This window comes from Podarcis bocagei (genome assembly GCF_964188305.1).
Source record: "Podarcis bocagei genome assembly, chromosome: 1".
In the NCBI taxonomy this organism is placed as follows: domain Eukaryota; kingdom Metazoa; phylum Chordata; class Lepidosauria; order Squamata; family Lacertidae; genus Podarcis; species Podarcis bocagei.
Window position 1 is genome coordinate 28910135 of NC_138125.1, and position 19618 is coordinate 28929752.

At 41.1% G+C, this 19618-nt stretch overlaps 1 protein-coding gene across 6 annotated transcripts in view; it reads left to right on the forward strand.

The window, feature by feature from the left end:
• CEP128 (centrosomal protein 128) overlaps nucleotides 1-19618 on the forward strand; it is a 191390-nt gene that overhangs the window by 141291 nt on the left and 30481 nt on the right. For all 6 annotated transcript variants that reach the window (XM_081172676.1, XM_081172677.1, XM_081172678.1 and 3 more), the window contains one exon: nucleotides 16159-16182. In XM_081172676.1, coding sequence (XP_081028802.1) covers nucleotides 16159-16182 — 24 coding nt within the window. The remainder of the gene's footprint in view (nucleotides 1-16158; nucleotides 16183-19618) is intronic.

The window sequence follows — 19618 nt, forward strand, 5'->3', positions numbered from 1 at the left end:
CTTCAGTGGTGCTTTAATTCATCGAGATAATAAGAGCAGAGTGTCTCCATGGATGAAAACAGGCCATTCTTTATATAGAAGAATTGAAGCACAGGTTTCCCATGGTTATCTCCTTTGCCTCTCTCCATGGCTCAAGATAAAGAAGCAAATGCACAGCAAAGCCGAAAGGGCAACCTCCAAGAAAGCCACGTCCTCTTCTGCAGCCTCCCCACTTCTTTCCTGCCTCAGCCAAAGGAGAAGCTGTTCTCCTGACTTTAATTATAATTTAGTTCTTTTCGTATATTGTCACATTAGAGCAGATCAGTCATGCTTGGCTCATGTGCTGAGAACACACAGAACACTTGGAAGATTTGACTCAGTGGTGAAGTACATATTTCTTGTGCAGAAGTTTAACTCCCAGCATCTCCAGTTAAATGGCCATAGATTCATAAAATTGTAGAGTTCAAAGAGACCCTGAGGACCATCTAGTCCAGCCTCCTGAAATGCAGGGATATGTGGCTGCCTCATACGGGGATCAAACCTGCATCCTTGGCATTCTCAGCACCACGTTCTAACCAACCAGTAGGTGATGGGCTAGACTTTTTGCCGGAGGCCCTGGAGAGCTGCTACCAGCCAGAATTGACCATACTGAGTTAGATTGCCTGTCTCGGTATAAGGCAGCTTTGTATGACCACGCCAGGAAATAGTTTGAGGCTGTTTGTAATGATCTGATACTGGCAGTCGTGGCCACTGAAGTTTGATGTTGAGTGGGAGGCCACAAAGAAACCACGGTCAGGTTACAATCCTCTTTCTAATTTCCTAGGAGTAAGTCCAATTGATTTCAGTTCATTGGATAGCACTGTCACACCATTTTTGAGGTTTTTCAAAGCAGTAGGCACCTTTGCCTCAGGTAAGCTAAATGACCCTGATGCATGTAGCAAGCAATTTATAATTTTCACAGAATCTGTCCAGCCCTGTGTCTGAGGACAGTGATCAGTCTTCCACAATATCTCAGGACTCTTCTACTTTCAGCTCAATTCTAAATGAGCTTCCTCAGAAATATGTTGTATTTGAACACATGCCATGCATAAGATTTTGGTGAAAATGGAAATGGCTTCTTTAGTAAATCCTTGGGAACAAGACTTTGAAAAGTTTCGTGACGGGGCAAGTAGGGCCTGCTCCAGCACCCAATAAAAGTAAAGACAAAACAGAGTTTAACTAGCAATTGAGCAGACCTATTATCTACATTTAAGAGTCTGGTTGAGTCCTAGTGGCCCTATTGGCATGGCCCATGTGCCATAATGCTGCTTATTCTCTTCTTATGGGGAATCAATAAGCATATTTTTAAAGGATATATGCCATTTTAGTTCTTTATATATTTCATAATCAATATTTTTAAAGCAGTAGGTAGGCAACAGTTCCTCCTGTGGAGGAACTGTTGCTTTCGACCCCTTCAGTCACTGCACATGAAAGACATAGCTGACAGTGGTGATGTGTAATGAGGGCCCTGATTTGGAATCAGCTCTGTATTTGTCAAGGTCTCTTTGCAAGCATTTGGGAAAAGCTCATTTGTTTCCCTAGAATTCTCTCCCAGTTTGTAATAATGGTGTAGTCCTTTTTGCTTTACCTTAACTTTTGTTGCTCCTAAAAAGCACCTCTGCTTTTCAGGTAGTCCCATCAACATTCGCTCTAATTTTGCTAATGTCAGCTCATACAGACGCAAAAGCCCTCAAAGGCCAAACTATTGTGGCAGTAGTTTGGAAGAAACTGCATTGTTTCTTGAAGCCTTGACAAGATGCCTGGTGTGTGTGTGTGTGTGTGTGTGTGTGTGTGTGTGTGTGTGTGTGTAGCTCTGAGTTGTCATTGGTGTCTAGCTCTTCACTGGGAAGCAGATGGAATTTTAAAGGGAGTTGAAAACCATGTGCAGAATGTTACTTTACAATCTGAGCCAGGGAAGAACTAACAGGAAAAATGATACATTTCTATTCCAACCCAGGTAATTAGCAGTAGTGACATCACTACTCGTATTGTGCATGTTCACGGTTGCCACCGCCACTAGCAACCAGGGAAGAGAAAGGTTAGGCGAGGGCAGAGGCATACCTAGGCTCCCTTACGCCCTTGGCAAAGAGCTGTATCGGTGCCTCTGAAGCTGCGAGAGACCATGGACCAGAAACTTTTGCACTCTGCTACTGACTCTCTGTATGACCATTGGGGTTGGGCCTGCTCTGCTCACATCTCCCTCCTTAGTTGGTCTCTAAGGTCCATTGGACAATTTTTTACAGCGGTACCTCCGGTTATGAACTGGATCTGTTCTGGAGGCCCAGCTGCATCCTGAAAACTTCGTAACCAGAGGCGCCCTTCTGCACATGTGTACAGTGCAATTGAGCGCTTCTGCGCATGCGCGTGAGGCAAAATCTGGAAATATACACTTCCTGGGGTACTGTGTTTGCAACCCGAGGATTACGTTACCCGAAGGTTACATAACCCAAGGGTCCACTATATTTATTTTGACCTCCCTCCTCCATTGGTCTGTCTGTCTAAGCATGTGAATGGACATGCTGCTAGCCACTCCGATCCAGAATGGAGAGGTGTGGTTTTTGTGCCCCCTCTGGGCTAGTGGCCTTGGTATGCCCATGGGCAAGGGTGGCATTTATTCCCAGGCCAGCTTGTAGCTGTATATAGGCAATCAGTTGCTAAGCACTGCTTTTAGAACAAATAATATTTCATATATTTTGCCACACCTAATATGAACAGAGTGAAAACTGGCTGTTTAACCTCCCTGCCTACTTTGTAGCTATTGGCTGACTTATTGTGATGTCACAGAGAGGTAAAGAATTTTATTCTTATTATGGGTCTGAGAAGGTAAATGAAAGGTCAGTTTGGAGAAAACTTTCACAACCTGAGAGAAGCTGTATGCTGGGGTTGGATCTGCCATGTAAGCTGGGAACCTGAAGGTCTAAGTTAAGGGAGAGAAGGGGACATTTTGAGACAGATGGGTGAAGAAAGGTGGAGGCAGAGTGGGAACTTTCTTTGAATCTGTGAAAAGGATAAGTAGAAGGACTAGGAACATAAGAGTTGAGAATGTTAAGAGCTGAAGAGAAATGGAAGCTGGGGGGAAAGCTTCATACAGAACACAAAAGCCCATGTGTTTGTAGGAAGAATAGAGCAGACCTGACAGAGGGCTTTGGATTTTGGAGGATTATAGGTCAGAGAATCAGAGGATCACATTCTCAGAGAATCAGAGAATGCGAACCAGTGTGGTGTAGTGGTTAAGAGCGACAGACTCGTAATCTGGGGAACCGGGTTCGCGTCTCCGCTCCTCCACATGCAGCTGCTGGGTGACCTTGGGCTAGTCACACTTCTTGAAGTTTCTCAGCCTCACTCACCTCACAGAGTGTTTGTTGTGGGGGAGGAAGGGAAAGGAGAATGTTAGCTGCTTTGAGACTCCTTAGGGTAGTGATAAGCGGGATATCAAATCCAAACTCTTCTTCTTCAGAATCAAAGAGCTAACTAATCACATCTTTGACCTGAAGTTTCTAGTTTGTTTTAATTAAGAATAGCGCAGGGCAGACTCACACGTTCACCTTCTGGCATGGCACCTGCTGAAGACATGGAGGCTGCTCTGTGCAGAAAGCTATTTACACAAAGCAGCTTCCCACTTGGTTGCAATGATTTTAGCTATCTCTCTTTCAGGCACACGTGATGATGTGGTTGAAATTGCCACAGCCACGTGGGGAGCTGCACCACACAAATGGCCAGCCATGCTACGAAGCGTATATACAATTTAGGCTTTAATGCTGCGTGTCTAGGGAAAACATCTTTTTGCTGTTCTCAGGAATATTACATATGAAACATTCAGGTCTGAAGGGGGGAAAAAAAGCTGGCGAGCTTATTAGTGATGATAACATTTGCTCCAGAAAGTTCAGTCACATGCCAACTTTGGAAAAGGAAGAATGGTTGTGTTATGTCTAGTCTAGAATGTTTATATTGCGACGTGGCTTGTGAACATGTTGTATAATAAAGCTGCTGGTGTTTATCAAAAGCAAAGAAATCTGGATTTATTCTTTTGTGCTCAGCTTTTTAAGAAATATTCTTTTCATATGTTGTTGAAATTTTGTGAAATCCTGCAGAGGCCAGCAGAGGGAGCTTCAGCTCCCTTCTTGATCCTTGCTCTCCTTTTTGCATGAAGAGGGACATGGCTTTTTAAATACTTGATTATTTTAAAGTAGCTGCATCTTTTACTGCCCATTGTCCATTCTAGTCCCAGGCAAGGTGCAGTTTTAAGGCTTTGAAAAGGAGTCTCCCCGACCCTTCTGCTATGGACATACTGTTCCACAATTAGTACATGCAAAGCTGAACAACTTGGAATGAAAACTTTCCCAATATCACCATGCCCAAAGGAAAATATACATTGAATTTGGGTCTGACAAATCCAGTTTCATCCTTTCACTCTTGTTCCCCCTGACCCCAATTAAGTTTGGGGCTCATTCAGTTTTAAGAGAATGGTTCAAAAATAGGGCACCAGAAAATAGTATTAGCCTGAGATAGTTTAGTTCAGGCATCCCCAAACTCAGCCCTCCAGGTGTTTTGGGACTACAACTCCCATTATCCCTAGCTAACAGGACCAGTGGTCGGGAATGATGGGAATTGTAGTCCCAAAACATCTGGAGGGCCGAGTTTGGGGATGCCTGGTTCAGTTGGTAGAACATGAGACTCTTAATCTCATGGTCCTCTGTTCAAGCCCCACCCAGGGCAAAAAGATTCCTGCATTGCAGGGGGTTGGACTAGATGACCCTTGTGGTCCCTTCCAACTCCAAAATTCTGTGATTCTATTGGTTTTTTTTAATGCCTGTGTTACACTGAATATTTTAGAATATCTTGATTTTCTTCTTCTTTCCATCAGTGTGTTTTCCATTTGGGAAATGATTTTGGCCCGGGGTGGGGGGGACTCACAGGGTAACAAATGTTTATGTTTTACTTAAATTCCAAGTGTCATTAAAGACTCTCGCTGAAAGTGAAATGTGCGGAGGCTGAGCTTTGAACTAGGTTCAGATGCCGAGAGTGCAGAGAAATCGGACTGTCGTGCTTTCAAATCAAGACTCTGTGCTGAGTATGTCATGCAACACTGAAGGTATCAGGATGTCACAAAGAATTAGTGGGTCCATTGATCTGTAGATCTGGAATGTAAGTTGGTTTGCGCAGTTCTGTATTCCCAAAATTTATGGGAACTCACAAAAATATGTATTGTTTTAGTCAAAGGAATGGTTGTTTGTTTGTTTGTTTGCACAAATTGTTCATAAACACCCCTAAAATATCCAGACCCTTCTGGCGTTACTAGAGAGAGGCTGTCAGTTTTCCTGAGAAAGAGGGGGGGGGGGGCAAAATTCCTGACAACTTTTGGTCCTCTGGCCAGCAGCTGTGGCTGGAAGATATCCTTTCACTCCTATATGAAGTTGGTCTTTGCGCGAAGCTGTTGGTTGTAGGCAGAAGATCCTACAATATCTGTAGGGTAGAGGGAATATATATATACTTTTCAAGAGCAAAAATGTCCAAGAGGGGATACACACGTTAATCACGTGGTTCATTTTCCAGATCGCAGTGGGGTATTTTGCATGTTCATGTGATCTCCTGCATAATAAAAATGTTGTGTATTAAGGTATCCAGCCCTTGAGAGATTCTAGGCTAGCCCTACCTCAGATATGTTGGTCTTGTTGTGCAGGAGGTTTTATACATGTGAAAACATGCAGGCATGTAATCCCCCACCTGAAATCTGAAGCCGCACAATTGGAATCCCAACAAGACAGTATTACTTAATTATCTTGGATGTATAAATTGGCTTTAAGGACTGCTCTTGTAGTCATTAGGCAACTAGCAGTTGTACGAGTTGCTATATAAACAGATGGGTAAGAGGCAAGTCAGTTGGCATGTTAGACAGAGTAGGTGTGATTGTTATGACTTCACCACTTAGGAACTGAAATTAACATAAAAATGATTTGCTGAAGAACATACAAGTTCCTAGCAGATCTAGAGAAAAGGAACCAAATAGCACATTGTTCTAACATAGTATATTAGCTATAGGACCTTCTTTATTCCCTGGGATAAAATCTATTCCTTTAGATTCTACCTACTTTTTGGTCTGCTGCAGATTAAAGTTAATAAAACCAGGAGCCTTGATATTATTTAGATACTGAATTGATTTAAAGCATTTTTACTTGATTTTTCCCCCACCCTGATTTTGGGCAGATGGGTTCTGTTCAGCTCCACAGGGTTTCCATGTGTGGCTGTTGTTCTTGTGCGCAACTAGAGTGGGCCCATAGAAAGTTTACATGGGTATGAGAGTGGATAGATTAAATATGTGAAGTCTTCCATGCAGAATCTGGGTCATCGATCTTTTTGGTATCTACCCATATTGGAATCATAGAACTGTAGAGTTGAAAGGGACCCTGAGGATCATCTAGTCCAACCCCCTGCAGTGCAGGAATATGCAGCTGTCCCATACGGGGATCGAACCTGCAACGTTGGCATTATCAGCACCAAGCTGTAACCAACTGAGCTATCCAGGCTTATCTTCCAAAAGAAATTGGCTACACTATTGGCATAGTTACATAATGTGTGGAATGTATAATCTTTTTCCAGATTATTCACTATTTCATGCAGTGGGCTTTTTGAGAATCAACCCATTTGGTTTTTCCCAAGCAACTTCATCACCACACATTTGAGGGCCAAGGATCATTTGTTTAGCCAGTTCCTCTTGCGCGAAGCTTCTCTGTGCACCGTTTCCATATTGTCTTTCTGTTTCCATTCCATTTGAACAGTAGCATGTTAAATATTTCTTACAGGGTAATCCTCAGCATATTGACTCAGAAATAAGTCCCATGACTACCTAGTCAGTGTGTCTTAGGACTGCAGCTTTACATAACTCCATATGCAAAAGTCTCACTCCCTCTTAACAGCAAACTCAAGTGGTGAGTGCCAACTGAACTCTAACCAAAACAGGATTATTGGGAAGCAAGAAAGAGGGTATCCATGCGATCAGGGGGACCCCAAAGGGAAGAAATGGAAGGCATAAAGTAAGAATACTCCATATAGTCCAATGAGGACTGAACATGATCAGTACGGAATGTTTAATATGGGATGGGGGAATAAAATGCCGTTCTTACGCCTCTGTTTGCAAGAGTGGTTTGCTGTCTCACTGGAACTCTGAACAGGAACACTCCTGTTAAAGGGCAACATTTTGTTCCTGGTCCCACATGCATTTATATTAAATTGAAAATGGTCTATTGATGCATGGTGACATCACTTCCTTCCCAGCTTCATTTATTGGATTGAATTGTAGGCCAAAATTTTAAAAAGTGAATGTGGTTCCAATACCTTGACACAATACTATGAGCCCACTGGAGATTAAACAAATACACATTAATGAATAATATCACACAACATAGTTGGCAACTGACATTCTAGCCTTTCTAATCTGCTAATTGCTTCTATTTTTCACGTGATAAAAACAGCCATTCTTATTAGGTTTCATTATGCAGTAATTGGAAATCCTAGGACTGTGCCTTCAATTCAGTGGCATTCTTGCATGAAAAGATACAGTATTAAAGAACACATTAGTTTCTAACTGCCTTTATCTTTCCTCCAGTCCTCCAGAAAATCTCTTCCTTTCTGCATGGGACAAAATGTAGGACAGTCCTTAAGCCTCTGAAATACGGCTTCAGCTAAGGCCTATTTCCATGATTTATTGGTTTGGTAATGAATGTATGTGGGACGCGGGTGGCACTGTGGTGTAAACCCCTGAGCCTTGGGCTTGCCAATCAGAAGGTCAGCGGTTCAAATCCTCGTGACCGGGTGAGCTCCCGTTGTTTGGTCCCAGCTCCTGCCAACCTAGCAGTTCAAAAGCACATCAAAGAGCAAGTAGATAGGTACCGCTCTGGCGGGAAGGTAGACTGTATTTCCGTGCGCTGCTCTGGTTTCGCCAGAAGCGGCTTAGTCATGTTGGCCACATGATCCGGAAAAACTGTCTGCGGACAAACGTCGGCTCCCTTGGCCAGTAAAGCAAGATGAGCGCTGCAACCGCAGAGCCGTTCGCGTCTGGACTTAACAGTCAGGGGTCCTTTTCCTTTTTTTAATGGATGTATGTAGCTTAAAAGGAGCAGGGGGACATGACTTACTAAAATAATTGTTTAAAAAGTAATCTCAAAGCAGTTCAAAACACTGTCATTTAAAATATCAGCAGGCACCTGGTATTTTAAAAGGCAACGCCAGCAATGTACATTGAAAGAGTTGTTAAGTATATTGAGTTGGTACGTGATGGCAATTATTGCAGCTAGGCCAGAATTGTGGCTTGGAAAAAATAAGGCTTGTCTGCCCACCCAAAAGTGAGCAGTGATGGCTCCAGAAAGGGTTCCTTCAGAAAGGAAGCAACACCAGCAAAGGTCCTGTCCCTACTCACTGCAGCACGCCACCAAGTTGAATGCAGCCCCCAAAGCCATGAATGGCAGTCTAGTAGAGGCTGGAAGGGCAGATGTAAGGGGGTTTTCAGACACAAAGTAATGGGTGGCGAGCTGTATGCAGCTTGATAGTTCTCAAGTTGTTCAGGCCTGTACTACATAGAAGCGTCTTCCATGTAGGCATTTGTGTAAATCCCATGTGTAGAACACCTGTCATTGCTGAATGTATGCCTATGAGGAAGCCACAATTGGCCGGGCTTCCCTGCAGATGTATACTTTAATTAGAATCGTTGTTCCCCAGCTACAGACTTGTGCAATCATCCCACTTGATGATCTCTTTGCGGGATTCATTCATGTTCCTATGCAGACATTCCTTTCATAAAGGAATTTAGTCATGTGCAAAGCAGCCCGGTTCCTTGACATTTTGCGCACCAAATGGTGATGCAGCCTTTCTGTTCTTGGTTATGAGGTTTGACATGACAGTGTAATGAGAATTCCCTCTCGAAACGTGAAGGAAGAGTTTACTATCCCATTTTAAGATGACTGCTCACTAATAGTCTGGGTGAGCAATTGATCTTTCTTCAATGGGAATTAATAGGAGATTTTTCCTCAATGGGTAATCTACCATTGGGTGGGATCTGAGATCATATTGTGTGTGTACATGGAAGTGAGGAGAAGCAGTTTTCAGTTTGAACATAGCAGCCAGAGTACTGTGATTTTTAGTAGCACTTGGTTAGAGTTTGACCATCCTTGGGGTACAGTTTCTATTTTGGGATCCAATATGGGAGAAAGTAAATCTGGTACACATTCCTGCTACTCCAAATTTAGACCACAAAACTAATTAGAGGAAATGTGTCATTTAGTGGGAAGATCACAGGTAATCATTAAGTTCCCCCATTTCTGTGACCCAAGGAAACAACCAGTATGGGGGTTTTTTTTGTCTGGAAACATCTTAGAAGGCAATGTGGAAGATCTTTGATTTAATTTGCATCTGAAATGCACAATCATTCTTATTTGTTTAGCTGTACATGCCCCTCGATGCTCAGAGGCCATAGCCATAGTAAATAAAAAATATTCCTGCTTCTAAACTTGCTCAGTCTTCACAGTTGAGCTGCTGGAATTTGGAGTTAATTAACCTTTACCCTTAGTCTCCTTTGTCCTTTCATGCATGTATATGTTTCAGCTCCTTTATATGCTGAATAGTATACAAGGCAGTTACCGTATTTTTCGTCCCATAGGACGCTCCGTCCCATAGGACGCACCTAGTTTTTTTTGGGGGGGGGGGAATAAAGGAAATTTTTTTTCCCTTTATTTCCCCCCCAAAAGCAGGTCGGGGAAACAGAACCAGGTCGAGGAACAGCGGGATGGCGGCGCTGCACCTCCCTGCTGTCCCCCAAGCTTGTGGGGCGGCAGGCTGCTATCCGCAGCGTGGGGAGCCTTGCGGGGAAGTCCTGCAAGGCTCCCCACGCTGCGGATGTCTGCCTGGCACGGGGGGCGCTCTGCTTCAGGGCGCCCCGCCCGCCGGGCGGCAGGCTGCTATCCGCAGCCTAGACATCCCTGCCGGACCTCCCGTAGGGCTGCCTAGGCTGCGGATGTGTTCCTGAAGCCTGGAGAGCAAGAGGGGTCGGTGCGCACCGACCCCTCTCGCTCTCCAAGCTTCAGCAAAAGCCTGCATTCGCCCCATAGGACGCACCCAGATTTCCCCTTCCTTTTTGGAGGGGAAAAAGTGTGTCCTATAGGGCGAAAAATACGGTATATACTATATACTTATATACATGGATTTATCCATCTCTACAAGTATTAGGAGTGGGCAATTCACCTGGTTTTGAAGGTTCAGACTGACAGTGTGGTTTGGATCTGAGCCCTTCTTTGGTTCAATTTCTGGTGACTTCTCAATTGCCTATAATGGAAGAATCAATCACCAATCACCTTTTCTTTTTTTGCAAAAGCAAATGGAATAGGCAAGCATAATACATAATCTTTCTGAATGGGTGAAGCTTACAGATCTTAGACAAATGGGTGCAGGACTTCTTGAAATATTGAGACTCCTTTTAAAATGGTAGGGGAGCACGAAAATCCCTTTCTTGTAGTTTTATGGGTAATGTATTATATGTATTATACATATTCATATACATTCATATATATATACACACATAGAATACTGCTTAGTGCAAAATATTAAACTCTACCTGTTCAGAGCACTAAACCCCTAGTATTTCAGGCCTGTGCGGGGGCTCCTTCCTTGTTTTCGGCGCCAAGAAACCACCTGAATCACCATTGCTTTACATTAAAAGGAAACAGCACAGGGGGAAAACAACCCAGATTGTCCAGACTGATGTTATATACATCTACAAAGAAAGGCCTGGACACTCCTGATTTGCAATTGCATCGTGATGCATCACATATTTAAAAAGTTGTCCCAATATTACAAGGTAATAAAGAGAGAATTTGGATAGCAAAGGAAATTCCTGGAGAACCAATGCAATATTTGAGAGTAGATAGGTAGCCGTGTTGGTCTGCCATAGTCAAAATAAAAAAATTCCTTCCAGTAGCACCTTAAAGACCAACTAAGTTAGTTCTTGGTATGAGCTTTCGTGTGCATGCACACTTCTTCAGATACACATGTATCTGAAGAAGTGTGCATGCACACGAAAGCTCATACCAAGAACTAACTTAGTTGGTCTTTAAGGTGCTACTGGAAGGAATTTTTTTATTTTGAATATTTGAGAGGTTTTCCTTATCTAAGCAACTCCCACCCACCCATAGATTCATGGAACAACTCTCTTTTTAAAAAAAGTTTTAACAACACTGAAAAAAAAATAGTCAAAGAATTATTACCTTGTGTTGTGTTGTTGTTTAGTCGTTTATTCGTGTCCGACTCTTCGTGACCCCATGGACCAGAGCACGCCAGGCACTTCTGTCTTCAGGAGTGTCTGGCGTGCCTGCATACACATGAAAGCTCATACCAATAACAAACTTAGTTCTTCTCTAAGGTGCTACTGGAAGGAATTTTTTTAATTTATTTTTTTTAATATTCCTGTTCTCTCCTCACTTCTGGATCAGGCTAAAGGCCCATCTAGTCCAACATCCTATTCCCAAAGTGGCTAATTATATGCCTATGGAAATGCATGAGAATGTAGACTTTCATTCATACACACACACACACACACCTGCTAAATGGTTCCACTATGCACAAACCTTTGTAGACTAGAACTCACATTATACAGCATCATAACCATCATTATCATTAATTTGTAAAGCACTTTTCACATATATGTCCCAAGGGGATTTACAGACACCCTTGAAAGCAACTGAAATGATTTTTAAAACAGCACAAGAACAACTGAGTACAGGTTTGAAAACCGCACAGGAAGGAACACCCTAAGGCAGAAATCTTTTCATCTAGCTGGGTAAAACATACATACATAAATACTGAGGGAGAGAGGGAAAGAAGTGGTAAGCAATGTCCATGAAACGTAAGAGGCAGCAGTAAATCTACAGAGCCAAAATGTAGAAAACATGACATCAATACAGTTTTATGGCACATTGAAGATTTAACAGATTGAATGAAGCGATCCTGCAGTCCCACTTATCTGGGAGTAAGCCCCATTGAACTCAATGGGACTTACTTTTCAGCAGACAAATATAGGACCGCACTGTGAATCTGTTAGTCATTAAGTTGCCATAAGGCTCTCACTGGATGTAGGGGTTTTACTGAATCTCCTGCACACAAAAACAAAGAGAAACTTAATGCTTCCTTCCACAATTTTGCTTCCTTTTATTAGAAACCTCCCTGCCCAAAAGGAAATACTTGGTTAACCTCTGTGTATTAAACTGGCTAAAATATGCATTTAGTGGATAATCAGGAAAGTGACCTTTTTAACTTCATCTCTCCAACCTAAATGCAAAGGCCTGGAATCATTCTAAAAAAGGTATGTGACTCAGTGGCTGAATGACTGTGACATATTGAGTTGCATATAAACGGATACCAACCCACTTGACACGTTCCATGGTGGCCCACTCTGTAGGAAGGACATTTATGACTGGCGAGCAGTGTGTAAATCTGCCACCTGTTCTCTTTGCAATATGAAGCATGGCTCAGTTCAACACTTCCTGCCAAAGCATCCTGTGAAAGGATGGCCAATCCACAGTAGACTTAAGGCTACTAATATTAGGTATAGAGACTTTCTTTCACACTTAATCTTTACTCCTTAATCTTTGCTTGATAAACAGAGCTGACTTATCAAGGAACCAGGATCATGAATTCTAAGAAAACTGATGCAAATTAAGGAGATGTTGATGATGATGATAACAATAATCATCTTAAATAAATTTTGGCTTTTTGAGCTTTTCTATTTGTGAATTTGTTATTATTTTGTGAAACTTGCTACCTTTTGTATAACACTGTGCAATACAGTGGTACCTCGGGTTACATGCACTTCAGGTTACAGACTCCGCTAACCCAGGGTTAAGAACTTTGCTTCAGGATGAGAACAGAAATCGTGCTCCGGTGGCGCAGCAGCAGCAGGAGGCCCCATTAGTTAAAGTGGTGCTTCAGGTTAAGAACAGTTTCAGGTTAAGAACGGACCTCCAGAACGAATTAAGTACTTAACTCGAGGTACAGGTTATGTATTAGGGTTGCCATATTTCAAAAAGTAAAAACCAGGACACCCCAAGTTTTTTTTTAGGAAAACCCCAAAATTGTTGAGTGTTTCTGTACAAAAACGCCAAAAAACAACAATTTTTTGATTGAGTTGACTAAGAACCAGAACAAAGCACTGCCTTTCAGATATGCCCTCCAAGTCATCAATTTCGCCTTTGAAATCCCTGTAATGTCAGAGAAAATCTAGACGCATGGCAGCCCTAAATTGTAAATACACATATCCAAAATAAAGTTTAAGATCAGTTCTTCTCCAGAGCCATTAGTCACTCAGGTCCTTCTTTCCAAGTGTGTGAGCTGCTTTGTATGTTGTCTTTTGAAGACCCACAAATTGGATTACCTTGGGACATATACCAGGCGGAAGTCCAAGGCTCTTGAATCCAATTCACACCAAATGCTCTGCCAACGATTCCTCTTTGTCTTTGGTCACGTGATGACTCTTGCAACCACAACATACAAAGAAGTTCACAGAACGTCCATAAATGAAAGCGATCTGTGAAGGAGCGTTTCTAGTTTCTCCTCCTCCTACTTTTTATGGTCATTTTTACAGGTCCGGAACAAAATTACCACGGGCCTGCTAGGCCTCCAAATGAATGTTCTGAGCTGCAGTGGGTGATTGTAAAAATGTATTAACAGAATGAATGATAAAAGGAAGATGGAGTGGAAATGTCATCCTTTCTTCACAACTTGAGTGTATCTGAAGAAGTGTGCATGCACACGAAAGCTCATACCAAGAACTAACTTAGTTGGTCTTTAAGGTGCTACTGGAAGGAATTTTTTTATTTTCACAACGGAAGTGAGTGAATTTAATGGAATGGTAGCAAACCTAAAAGGAATGAAAGAAATGTATTGCAGGGGGTTGGAGTCCCTTACGATTCTACAACTCTATGGTTCTAAGTGCTCAGGCACACTGGGCATGAGGTCACTGATTTTGATTTGTGTGCCGGGGAAAAGAGAGAGATGAGATTTTAGTAGCAGGAGGTAAAATTCATATCAAGTATCAAAAGCCTGCTATATTTAAGAATAAATTGCCAAGCAATGTATTTTTAATAGCATCTGTTGAGATTATTTCCTTTTTTATAGCAGTATTATTAAATAGCTCCCACCCTTTTTAAGCAAAGTGGTTTCTGCTTTTGGCATGCAAACATTGAACATATGCCTGTTGTTTATAACAATAACCATTCTATATCCCTATGCAGGCATAATATCTTATAGTGCTTCTCTTTTATCTCATTAGCTAAGTGTTGCATCTAAATTCCTAAATCCTAAATCCTGAGGTTTTTCCAGCTAGATAAATGGTTCTGCCCCATGAGTGCCTATTTTATATAGTCTTGTTTTATTTTTAATGTATCTGCTTTTTTGTGTTTATAACTTGTTTTTTTTTGCATATCGCCTTGAGACAATTGTATAGAAGGCAATTAATAAGTGGTTGTGGTTGTTGTTCTCATCGTCATCATCCTTAATGGTCAATGATTGGCCAAGCCAGGGTGGGATTTTTCTAAAATACGGGGATCAAACCTGCAACCTTGGAGTTATCAGTACCATGCTGTAACCAGGCTCATCTTCCAAAAGAAATTGGCTATACTATTGACACAGTTACATAACGTGTGGAATGTATAATCTTTTTCCAGATTAATCACTATTTCATGCAGTGGGCTTTTTGAGACCCAACCCATTTGGTTTTTCCCAAGCAACTTCATCACTACACATTTGAGAGCCAAGGATCTTTTGTTTAGCCATTTCCTTTTGCACGAAGCTTCTCTGTGCACCATTTCCATATTGTCTTTCTGTTTCCATTCCATTTGAACAGTAGCATGTTAAATATTTCTTACAGTGTAAACTCAGCATATTGACTCAGAAATAAGTCCCATGACTACCTAGTCAGTGTGTCTTAGGACTGCAGCTTTAGATAACCCCATATGCAAAAGTCTCCCTCCCTCTTAACAGCAGACTCACTTGGTGAGTGGCTGAACTCTAGTCAAAACAGGATTGTTGGGAAGCAAGAAAGAGGGTATCCATGTGATCAGGGGGACCCCAAAGGAAAGAAATGGAAGGCATAAAGTAAGAATACTCCATATACGGTAGTCCAACGAGAACAGTAGCTACGGAATGTTTAATATGGGAATGGATTGGGGGAATAAAATGCCATTCTTGCACCTCTTTTTGCAAGAATGCTTTGTCATCATCATCCTTAATGGTTAATGATTTGTCAAGCCAAAGTGGGATTTTTCTAAAATAACTTTAGAATGCATGATCTACATTAACTGTACACTATTCAAACCGCAATTAAAATAGCTTCCCATTTTTCTAGTTTCTCTGTAGCTGCAAGACTTGCTATACCTCTCTCTTAACATATCCTCCAAGGTCCTGACTTATCATGGGCAGGGCTTCACTGTACATCGGGAGTTCTGTTTGGGTTAAGGCAGCAAACCATTGTTAAAAGTTATTTTCAAATATAACGCTAAACCATCGTTTAGTAAACAGAAGACCGCGGTGAGCCTTTGTCTCTCAAGCTCTTTTCTCCTCCCCTTGCATGGCTGTGGGGAGGCAAACAGAAGCATCTGTTTCTGACCATGAATTAACTGTGGTTTTTCTTTAGTCCAGCAAGCTGAGGTTAGTTTAAACTATGGTCATTTGGAACAATCCAGGATCACAAAACAGTTTGAACTTGGCTTGTTTACAAGAAACCATAATTTAAGCTAGCTACAGTTTGTTGTTGTTGAACATGACAACAAACTGTGGGATCAAAAATCATTGTAATTAAAGCAGAAAGTTAGTTTATGCTTATATTTGAGTGCTTGTAATCTCGTGACTATTCTGGAGGATGGGAGAGTATCAGAGCCTAAGCTTCCTGAGCTTTTTCATGTAGTACCACCATAGAATATTTACATTACAAGCAAAAACAAAGCAACAAGCACTGACTTTGTGGTACAATGTAAAGGAGAGTCCTGTAGGGCTATCAATTGTATTAATATATATACAGAGTATTTCACAGGTGTGTTTATGTATGCTCAAATTTCTTGAGATTATTTTCTTTATGATTTATTTTAATGTTTTCCTTATTTTCAGGAACGAATAACAGCGCTGGAAACGGTGAGTTCCGTCCATTCTCTTTATTACAAATCTATTGCAGTTCTCACGCAGAAATTTATACCGAGTTTTTTTTTCTTCTTCTAAGAAAATAGGTCTGGGATATTTAAAAGTAATTTTTCTAAACTATAAATCAACTCCTTAGAGGTTCTTGTTTGCCAGTTGGCTGTGATAAGCCAAATAAAATGTAAAAAGGCACAGTACATCCACATGAGGTCACTTAATATGGAAATGTGTTGGTAAAGTCAACCATATTTTATAGGTCAACTGGAAGTAAAAATTAGACAACAATTCAAATTCGTTTTTACTCGAAAATGACAAGTGTCCCTGAGTTTTAGTTTTACCAGAAATTAAATAACATTGCCACAGGGAAGCTGAAGTCATCGAGTGAATAAAAATTTTAGAGCTTGAAGACACAACTTTGTCAACAAATGTGCTATTTACTTGTTTTGCAATTCCATCCAAGGGACAAATTATGGCATTGCTCCAGTAATCCTGCAGGGCCTTTCTGACTGCATGCAGAATGAAAAGGAACATGTATGTGTGTTTGTGTGTATTGGTCTGCGATGTTGTACTTAAGTTGGACGTAGTTATTTATTTCATTAGGGAACTTCATCAAAATAAGTCCCAGGGCGGTTTACAACATTAAGCAGACAGTACCAAAAAAATGTTAAAATAGAAAATCTACAAGTAAACAAACTAAATCAAAAAATCAAAAATCTGAAACACCCTCACGACCAGTAAAACAGTAAAGCGGCAGCCGTTCATAAAAATTAAATTACATTCCTCCAAACGCCTGGGTAAACAAATGTGTCTTGACACAGGAGTAGAAACCCAAATACTGGAGTGGCCTCTGGGGGAAAGAATCCCATCGTCAAGGGAACATGACTGAGAAGGCCTCATCCCAGGTCAGCTGATATGGGGAGAGACACTCGATCAAGTACTTGGGTCCCGAAATATTTAGAGCTTTAAATGTCAACACTAGCTCCTTATATTGGGTTTGGTAACATACAGGCAGCCAGTGCAGATCGGATTAGTGTTTTTGTTTATAGGTTTAGAACAGTTGGCAGGTTTGTCACTGGTATGCACAGCTGTGCTTCTACCACACTTCACAGCAGCCTTTGGGAATACTCTGTGAGTTTGATTGACATTTGCAAAGACTCTTGGATCCTGCAAGCATTACTTCTTTATGCTTTTAACAAATTCCTCCCTCTAGAGAACTTGCATTCTCTATGCAATCCAACTGCTAGGTGAAGGACCAGCTATTTTTCCAGCAAAATAAATTATTGAATAAAGGTCACCCTGAAGACGAGAATCACAAGTTATGGCAAGTAGTTATCCCACTTTCCTACTAAAAGTATCTGGAGTAGTATACAAGAGAATAAAACCATATAACGTAATAAATAAAAAGTGTAAATACAACTATAAGCAAGAACTGGAAACATGATGCAACCAACACTTAAAAATGAAACAAAGAAACTAACAGCAGCAAGGATGAAAAGATGTTGCACCTTGAAAACTAGTAACAATAAAACTAGGCGTTACATATTAAAAGTCTTTTAAAATGAACACGTCTTCAGTTTCTTGCAAAAGGAACAACATTCAAGAGTCCCAACACCATGACAGAAAAGACCCTGTCTCTCATTCTCACTCCCCAAATATCCCAGGGTGGTATTGAGAGGCCTCTACCATTAATTTGGATTCCTAGGCAGCCCCTAAGCTGTTTAAAACTCTAAAGCCTAGAACCAGCTCTTTGAATTGAGCAGCAGTTACATATATTTTCCACACACTGTTTGTGATTACCAAATAAAAATATTATTAGACCACAAAATGGCAATTCACCAGTGAAGGATTATGACTGGGGGGGGGGGAGCGGTTATGAATGGCAAGAAAATCCTTACCAGATCTTATGCTTGCTACATGACTAATGGTTCCATCTCCAGCATCCTGTGATACAATCACCTTCCTAAAGCCTTCCTTGCCTGAGTTAAAGAATGGCCAGGTGAGCCACATCATATACAGTTATCCAGTCGTATTTTCTTGTAGCAGCTTGGGTTAATGGTCTCTTTTGCTAAAACAGATGTTCTGCACTAATGGTCTAGTGGGCACCTTTTGATAATCTGTTGTGGGTGGACAGCTCAAACTAGCACTATTATTGCTTCCATCCCTTCAGATATTTCTGTAGGACAAGACACTGCTCTACATAAGCATTTACTGAACTTAACCACAGGTGGATTGGGAATCTGAAGTGGGGGGAGGGGGGGACGTAAATCATTCATTCACACAGGGAAAAGAAGGTATGCTTTTAATATTATTAAAATGTATTCTAAAGACATCTGGAGTCTAGACTGAAAAGTTCAGTTATTTTGGCATGCAGGTTTCTTCTTATATTTCAGTGCCAAAAAATGCTTGTTTTAAAATTTATGGTGATTTACCCCCAACAAAAGGTACTGTTTGTTTTATTTTCTTGATGCCAGTTAATACTGATGCACACAACCTTCTAAACAATAGCATGAAAGTTACCCAATCTACGTACCCAGTTCTTCTGGCTGGGTTATTGGTTATGTTATTAGAACCTTAGCTCCCGGCCTCTACTCATTTTTTGAGTGTTAAGATTTCACTAGCCATCTGTTGGGAAAGGGGAGCAGGGGACTGGATCCAGCCATTCCTTGCCAGATTGGCAGGATCCAAGCTGTTTCGAGAGGACTTTAAAAGCCCAACGTGCTCTGCACTCTTTATTGGAACCGAGGCTATTATTTCCTCCCCTTCATTCCATCTTCTTTTCACCTCTTTCTCTCCCACCTTTGGAAGAGGGATTTCCTGTTAGCTTACATGTTATGATTGATAAAGATAATATTAGTTAATTGATCACTATCACTAAAATTTGTGAGTCCCTTTGGCCAAACAAGTAAGTTGCCCAAGTTGATGTTGGTAAAGGCAGTGTTTTTTTCTGGGGGGATGCAGTGGTACACATACCCCTAAACATATTGTGAATCTAAGTTTGGCCTCATTGAGGGGCAGTATTTAAATATGAGTAGGAAAATGAGAGTACCCCTAAACATTTTTTTATAGAAAAAAAGCACTGGGTAAAGGTAATGGCCATTTAAGTTTTATCTGGAAGCTGACCTGAGCAAATTTAATAAGTGAAGCGCTTGTTTTTCTCTTTGTTGCAATAATTTTTATTTTCCAGAAAAGAAGAAAAATGCATGCATATATATTGTATCTGACAGATAGGAAGTTAAAAATGTATATGTTCGTAATATATTCCAATAGTTAATAAAAATATGCATAACGGATATTAAATCACAAAACATGTCTTTCTAGCAACAACTATTTACAATATATGTTCCAGTAACTAATAAACATGTTCCATTTCCTTCCTAAGTCTTGTGCTGGATATTTTCTATTGCATCTGCATATTATTATCCAGTTTCTTCAT